The 8,181-nt window shown below is 47.4% G+C and overlaps 1 protein-coding gene across 2 annotated transcripts in view; it reads left to right on the forward strand.

Annotated features, from left to right (window-relative positions):
* RHPN2 (rhophilin, Rho GTPase binding protein 2) overlaps window positions 1-8,181 on the forward strand; it is a 74,895-nt gene that overhangs the window by 63,763 nt on the left and 2,951 nt on the right. For both annotated transcript variants that reach the window (XM_011995244.1, XM_011995243.1), the window contains 2 exons: window positions 389-535; window positions 1,700-1,855. In XM_011995244.1, coding sequence (XP_011850634.1) covers window positions 389-535; window positions 1,700-1,855 — 303 coding nt within the window. The remainder of the gene's footprint in view (window positions 1-388; window positions 536-1,699; window positions 1,856-8,181) is intronic.

The following is an 8,181-nucleotide window of genomic DNA, read 5'->3' on the forward strand; positions in this document are numbered from 1 at the left end:
GCTGGGCATGGTGGTTCACACCTGTAATTCCAGCTACTTTATTGCTTGAACCTGGGAGGCAGAGGCTGCAGTGAGCCGAGATCATGCCACCACACTCCAGCCTATGCGATAGAGTGAGACAATGTCTCAAAAAAAAAAAAAAAAAAAGGTAATTTTAATTAATACAATGTCTAAAAGATAATTTTATTGAAAACATACTGGATATGTTTGAGAAGATGGCACTCCGGATTCTCGCATGACTGCTATAGCATGTATGCCCCCAGATGTGTCATTTGTCACTGAACAAGGCCAAGTGAGATCTTCAAGGACAGCAGGCAAAATTCCCTTTAGCTTTCAATCATCTGATCCAGCCTTCAAATCCTATACCTAACGATGCTCTCTTCCAAAGGGCCCCTTATCTGTGTTTTCGGCTAACAAGCGGTGGACGCCTCCTCGAAGCATCCGCTTCACTGCAGAAGAAGGGGACTTAGGGTTCACCTTGAGAGGGAACGCCCCCGTTCAGGTTCACTTCCTGGATCCTTACTGCTCTGCCTCGGTAAGCACATGCTTTTCTGGGCTGGCAGCAAACACAGATATCTGGGTGATTGAATTTAGGGTGGGTTCACCCATGTCAAAGGCCTGCCTTTATGTGAAAGGCCTCATGGGTGCTACATTCCCTAAAAGAAAAGGATTAATTTTTACCGTCTTTTTTTTGTTTGTTTTTTGTTAGACGTTGGGAAGTGGAGGCTGCAGTGAGTCGCAATCATGCAGTGGCGTGAACTCAGGGTTCACTGCAGCTTCTGCCTCCCGGGTTCAAGTGATTCTCCCGTCTCAGCCTCCTGAGTAGCTGGGATTACAGGCACGTGCCACCACACTCAGCTAATTTTAGTTTTAGTTTTTTTTTTTTTGTTTTTTTGAGACAGAGTCTCACTCTGTCACCCAGGCTGGAGTGCGGTGGCACGATCTTGGCTCACTGCAACCTCCACCTCCTGGGTTTAAGAAATTCTGCTGCCTCAGCCTCCCGAGTAGCTGGGATTACAGGTGTGTGCCACCATGCCCAGCTAATTTTTTGTGTGTTTTTAGTAGAGACGGGGTTTCACCGTGTTAGCCAGGATGGTCTCGATCTCCCGACCTTGTGATCCGCCCACCTCGGCCTCCCAAAGTGCTGGGATTACAGGTGTGAGCCACTGGGCCCGGCCTAATTTTTGTATTTTTAGTAGAGATGGGGTTTTGCCATCTTGGTCAGGCTGGTCTCAAACTCCTGGCCTCAAGTATTCTGTCTGCCTTGGCCTCCCAGAGTGCTAGGATTACAGGCGTAAGCCACTTTGGCCAATTTTGGCTTTTTTTTTTTTCTAAATTGCACCCAGGCTGGAGGACAGTGGCGTGATCTCGGCTTACTGCAATGTCTGCCTCCTGGGTTCAAGCAACTCTCCTGCTTCAGCCTCCTGAGTAGCTAGGATTACAGGTGCCTACCACCACACCTGGCTGACTTTTGTATTTTTAGTGGAGATGGGTTTCACCATGTTGTCCAGGCTGGTCTCTGTGATCCTGCTGACCTCTGTGAACTACTGACCTCAAGTGATCCACCCGTCTTGGCCACCCAAAGTGAATTTTTGCTTTCTTGATGTGAATTTATGCAAATACCTATTTTGTTAATGGGGATTGATTAAAGGATTTGAGTGAACAAAACATTGACTTATTTTCAACAATACTTTTTCAGGTGGCAGGAGCCCGGGAAGGAGATTATATTGTCTCCATTCAACTTGTGGATTGTAAGTGGCTGACGGTGAGTGAGGTTATGAAGCTGCTGAAGAGCTTTGGCGAGGACGAGATCGAGATGAAAGTCGTGAGCCTCCTGGACTCCACATCATCCATGGTGAGCGCTGACACCTCCCTGGGCAGTCAGTAGTGGCGTGGAGTGAAATCTGCATGAGTTCAGCCCCACAGGTGTCTACCCGACCCTCTGTCTCCTGCCTGTGTAACATGGTAGAAATGACTGGACTCCCAGGCTTGTAATCACTGGAATGTGCTCACCTTGGGTCAAAGAGAAAATTGGCAAAGTTTTTTTTTTTAAAGACAGGGTCTTGCCCTATTGCCCAGGCTGGTTTGCAGTGGTATGATCACCGCTCACTGCAGCCTCTATCTCCTGGGTTCGAGTGATCCTCCCACCTCAGCCACACGAGTAGCTGGAATTATAGGCACCCACTACCACCCCTGGCTCATTCTTTATGTATGTATGTACTTATTTATTTATTTATTTATTTATTTAATTTTTTTTTTTTTTGAGATGGAGTCTTGCTCTGTCGCCCAGGCTGGAGTGCAGTGGCCGGATCTCAGCTCACTGCAAGCTCTGCCTCCTGGGTTTACGCCATTCTCCTACCTCAGCCTCCCGAGTAGCTGGGCCTACAGGTGCCCGCCAACACGCCCAGCTAATTTTTTGTATTTTTAGTACAGACAGGGTCCCACCGTGTTAGCCAGGATGGTCTCGATCTCTTGACCTCGTGATCTGCCCGCCTTGGCCTCCCAAAGTTTTGGGATTACAGGCGTGAGCCACCGTGCCCGGCCCATTCTTTTTTTTTTTTTTTTTGAGACAGGTTCTTGCTATGTTGCCCAGGCTGGTCTTGAACTCCTGGGCTCAAGCCATCCTCTCACCTTGGCCTCCCAAAATGCTGGGATTACAGGCATGAGACACTGCACCCTGCTAGCAAACTTTTAAAAATATCCTGTGGATAAAATAATCGACTGATCTATTTTTCTGATCAAATTGTTTAATTACAAAAGCATACTCATAGTGAAAAAAACAAAAAACAACAAAAAAAATTCCAATGGTACAGAAGAGCTTAAGACAACCTGTGAAAGTTAAGACAGTCCCTCTCTACGCCCTAGAGACAGTGTCAGCCGTGTCTTGGGAGATATGGGAAGCGTTTGAGTCTCTTCAAGTTCACCCGCACAATTATCACCTTTACTTTTCCCCACATGAGGCTGGGCACGGTGCTCATGCCTGTAATCTGAGTACTTTTGGAGGCCGAGGTGGGCGGATTGCTTGAGGCCAGGAGTTCAAGACCAGCCTGGCCAACGAGGCAAACCCTGTCTCTACTGAAAATATAAAAATTAGCTGGGCGTGGTGGTGTGCACCTGTAATCACAGCTACTCTGGAGGCTGAGGCAGGAGAAGCGTTTGAACCCGGGAGGCAGAGGTTGCAGTGAGCGGAGATCATACCACTGCACTCCAGCCTGGGTGACAGAGTGAGACTCTGCCTGCAAAAAACTCTAAAATTTTCCCCAAGTGCTAGGATTCATGCCACACTTAATGACGTTCTCCTCTGCACTTTGCCACACTTAATGACGTACACTTGACCTTCCCTGTGTAACAACACTCATTTATTCATTCAACAAATATTGATTGAGGATCAATTAGGTGCCAGACACTCTCTTAGGTGTCAGAGCTCTAGCTTACATTAGACAGATAAGGTCCCTGCTCCCCCCACGAAGCTGGCACTAAGTCAGCAAATAAGTGGTCAGGATTTTGATAAGTGCTGTAAAGGAAAAAAGACCTGTAACGGGGTGGAATGATTGGGGAGGGGGCGAGGCTCTATCTAGGCAGGGCTGGAACAGACATGAGAGTGACCAGGAGGTTCGAGCCAGTTGCAGAGGGACAAGAAAGGCCTTCTGGGCAGGGGCACCTACAGGTACAGAGTCCCTGCAGCAGAATAAGCCTCTCCTACCAGAGAGGCAAAAAGAAGGCCTTTTGGCAAGAGCACCAGGACAAGGAGGGAGCCGTGGGAAGTGAGGTGGGAAGGAGGCCTTGGTGGCAGTGGTGGGAGCTTGGAAGCCACTGGGCCTTTTCAGAAGGGGAACAGTGTGGTGTGATGTTTGTTTTAGAAGGGCGTCTGCTGCCGGAGACTGGCCATGGCAGTTGTCCAGGCTGGTGACGTTAGTGGCTGAGGTGATGGGGGTGGCTGTTGGAAAGCTGGAAAGACAGGAGTGTCCCTGGGACATAGTTTGGAGGTAGAGCTGATGGGGGATTTGTGGATGCTTTGTGTAAAGGAGATGGTGGACAGGGAGGTGAGATCCCAGTGTTTGGCTTGATCAATCACATGGGTAGTGGTTATTTTTCTACCTTTAAATTTCTTTCTTTCTTTTTTTTTTTTTTTTGAGACGGGGTCTCACTCTGTGGCTCGGGCTGGAGTGCAGTGGTACAATCATAGCTCACTGTAGCCTTGACTTCCTGGGCTCAGGCAATCCTCTTGCTTCAGCCTCTCGAGTAGCTGGGACTATAGGTGTGTACCACTATGCCTGGCTAATTTGTTTGTTTATTGTAAATTTTTTTTGGTAGAGATGGGGCCTTGATATATTGCCAAGGTTGGCCTCAAACTCCTGGCCTTAAGCGATCCTCCCACCTCTGGCCTCCCAAAGTGTTGGGATTACAGGCATGAGCCACTGTGCCTGGCCTGTTTATTTTTCATAATGATGGGTAATGGGTGTGAGGGAGGTGAAGGAGAGAGGAATCAAGAGTCATGTTTTGAATGTTTCAGATGCTATTAGCGGTCAGATGTAAACATAAAGGAGGAGATTGGATGTGAAGTCTTCAGTTCAAGGAAGAAATCAGAGCTAGAAATAAATATTTGAGAATCATAGCACAGGGATGATGTTTGAGGCTGTGAGACAAAATGCAGCTCCCTGCAAGGGGGCGAGGGCTGAGGGCTAAACATTTAGAGGTCAGCTGGAAGAGAAGCAAGTGCAAAGAAAATAGAGGAGGGTTCAGAGATGTCAGAGAAAAGGAGCTTCTCAAATTAAGAGGAGAAAGCTTTGCAGAGAGCGATGGGTTGCATTGAATGCAGTTGAGAGGTGGAGAATGAGGGCGGCTTAGCTGTGCCTATCGTATTTGGCAGCGGGATGAAAAGACACTTTCGTGGAGAGGTGGCAACGGAAGTCAGTTGAGAGAGGGCCAGAGAGCCAATGGATTTTGAACATATCCGTGAAATGTTCAGCACAGGCAAATCCAGAGACAGAAAGTCGATGGTGCTGGGGCTGGGCAATGGGAGTGGGGAGGGACTGCAGAAGCGTTATAAAGTAGAAGGTTTCTTTTTGGGGGCGATGGAAATGTTCTGAAATTGGTGGTAGTGATGGTCACCCAACTTTGTGAATATACTAAAAGTCACTGATATCCCGGCACGGTGGCTCACACCTGTAATTCCAGCACTTTGAGAGGCTGAGGCAGGATGTTTGCTTGAGCCCAGGAGTTCAAGACCAGCCTGGGCAACATGGCGAGACCTAGTCTCTACAAAATATAAAAAAAAATTAGCCAGGCATGGGGGCACACGCCTGTAGTCCCAGTTACTTGGGAGGCTGAGGCAGGAGGATCACTTGAGCCCAGGGAGGTTGAGGCTGCAGTGAGCTATGATTGTACCACTGCACTAGCCGGAGTGCAGTGGCGTGATCTTCTTTTGTTGTTGTTTTTTGTTTTGTTTTGTTTTGTTTTGTTTTGAGACAGGGTCTCACTCAGTTGCCCAGGCTGGAGTGCAATAGTGCAATCATAGCTCACTACAGCCTCGACTTCCAGGCCTCAAAAGATCCTCCCTTCTCATCACCTGAGGTCAGGAGTTCAAGACCAGCCTGGTCAACATGGTGAAACCCTATCTCTACTAAAAATAAGCTGGGCGTGGTGGCACATGCCTATAATCCCAGCTACTTGGGAGGCCAAGGCAGGAGAATCACTTGAACCCAGGAAGCAGAGGTTGCAGTGAGCCGAGATCGTGCCACTGTACTCCAGCCTGGGCAAGAGAGGGAGACTCCATCTCAAAAAAAAACAACAAAAAACCAAAGATCCTCCCAAGTAGCTGGGACTACAGGCGTGTACCACTATACCCAGCTAATTTTTAAATTTTTTGTAGTGACAATCTCATTTTGTTGCCCATTCTGGTCCCAAACTCCTGGGCTTAAGCAGTCTTCCTGCCTCCACCTCCCAAAGTGTTAGGATTACAGGAATGAACCAGACCAAAAGTAATTTCCATTTTGTCTTTTATTTAATTAATTTTGTAGTGACAGGGTCGGACTAAGTTATCCAAACTGATCTTGAATTCCTAGCCTCAAGAGACCCTCTCGAATCAGCCTCCTGAATAGTTGGGATTACAGGCATGAGCCACTGTACCTGGCTCTTTTTTTTTCTTTTTGGACATAGAGTCTCGCTCTTGTCATCCAGGCTGGAGTGCAGTGGTGCAATCTTGGCTCACTGCAATCTCCGCCTCCCGGGTTCCAGCGATTCTCCTGCCTCAGCCTCCTGAGTAGCTGGGATTACAGGCACCCGCCACGACGCCTGGCTAATTTTTGCATTTTTAATAGAGACGAGGTTTCACCATATTGGCCAGGCTGATCTTGAACTCCTGGCCTCTGGTGATCGGCTCGCCTTGGCCTCTCAAAAGTGCTGGGATTACAGGAGTGAGCCACCATGCCCAGCCCCTGGCTTTTTAAAAATGATTTTTAAAAAATAATTTATTTTTGTCTGTTAATTTTTATGATAAGGATTTTGGATAATGATAGTCAAGCACTGTTTTTAGCGACTGAGCCTTTCAAACAAAATCAAATAATGAGAACATTTAGCCTAGCACTCTGGCTGAACTGATGACCTGCTGCCCTTGGCTACTCTCTTGACTACAGTGGGGATTCCTGGTTGAACAAATCTAAGTTTGGAATCAAGCTCTGGAATTAGGCCCTGACTGCCGTTCACAAGCTGTGTGACCTTCAGCACGTTCATACCCTCCCTGGGCCTCAGTTTTCTCATCCAGAGGATGGAAGAGTTAGGCCTACACAGTGGTTTTAAATTGTGCTCTGTATAAAGCCCTGAGTTCTAGAGGGGTACCCCAGGTAGATTTGAGTGAGGAGTGGGTGGCGGGGAAAGAAATAGTAAATGGAGCTGGGCACAGCGGCTCACGCCTGTAATCCCAGCACTTTGGGAGGCTGAGGCAGGTGGATCACTTGAGGCCAGAAGTTCAAGACCAACCTGGCCAACACGGTGAAACCCTGTCTCTACTAAAAATACAAAAATTAGCTGGGCATGATGGCATGCGCCTGTAATCCCAGCTACTTGGGAGGCTAAGGCAAGAGAAGCGCTTGAACTTGGGAGGTGGAGGTTGCAGTGAGCCAAGATCAGGCCACTGCACTCCAGCCTAGCAAGAGCAAGACTCCGTCTCAAAAAAAAAAAAAAGGCTTTTCAAAGTGGTGGTACACATTGCAGGAGTGAGAGAGAGAGAGAGAGTGAGAGAGAGAGAGAGAGTGTGTGTGTGTGATATTGGGGTGGACCTGGGGGGGAATAGGGTCAAGAAAGGCTTTTCTTTTTTTTTTTTGAGACGGAGTTTTGCTCTGTCGCCCAGGCTGGAGTGCAGTGGCATGATCTTGGCCCACTGCAAACTCCACCTGCTGGGTTCAAGCGATTCTTCTGCCTTAGCTCCTGAGTAGCTGGGATTATAGGTGTGTGCCTCCACACCCAGCTAATTTTTGTATTTTTAGTAGAGATGGGGTTTCACCATGTTGGCCAGGATGGTCTCGAACTCCTGGCCTCAAGTGATCCGCCCGCCTCAGCCTTGTGAGACACTGTGCCCAGGCCCCTCTTAGGGTTTATATTAGGAACAATGGCCCTCAACTATTGCAGAGATATATTGTATGCCTAATTTTAGTGCCAGAACATAGTAGATGATCAATAAACATGGCGAACTAAACAATCTCAGTGTTAGGCAAACCTTAGAAGCTGGTGATAGCCCATGTGGAAGTCTTCAGAAAACAAGTTTCCTTAGATTTCCAGTTTGAATCCTACGTGATTCTTTGACAGTTAATAGTAGAGAGTGTTTAGTGGTACAAAGTTTCAGCTGAGGAAGATGAAAAAGTTTTAGAGATGGATGGTGGCAGTGGAGCATAATGAGGTGAATGTAACTTAATGCCACTGAACTCTACACTTGAAAATGGTGAACATGGCAAATAGTAGCACTGTGAATTTTCTTTTTCTTTTACTTTTTGGCTCCTTCAAGTCATGGGACACTGGATTCTTGAAAGAGGGTGAAATGGATCTATACTTACTGGTGTGGATTGAAATCCAAGATGTATTAAGGAAAGAAAGTCGGGTGTAGGCAAGGTCAGGAGATTGAGACCATCCTGGCTAACACAGTGAAACCCCGTCTCTACTAAAAATACAGGGAAAAAAAAAAAAAAA

This window comes from Mandrillus leucophaeus, unplaced genomic scaffold (assembly GCF_000951045.1).
Source record: "Mandrillus leucophaeus isolate KB7577 unplaced genomic scaffold, Mleu.le_1.0 Scaffold48, whole genome shotgun sequence".
NCBI lineage: Eukaryota > Metazoa > Chordata > Mammalia > Primates > Cercopithecidae > Mandrillus > Mandrillus leucophaeus.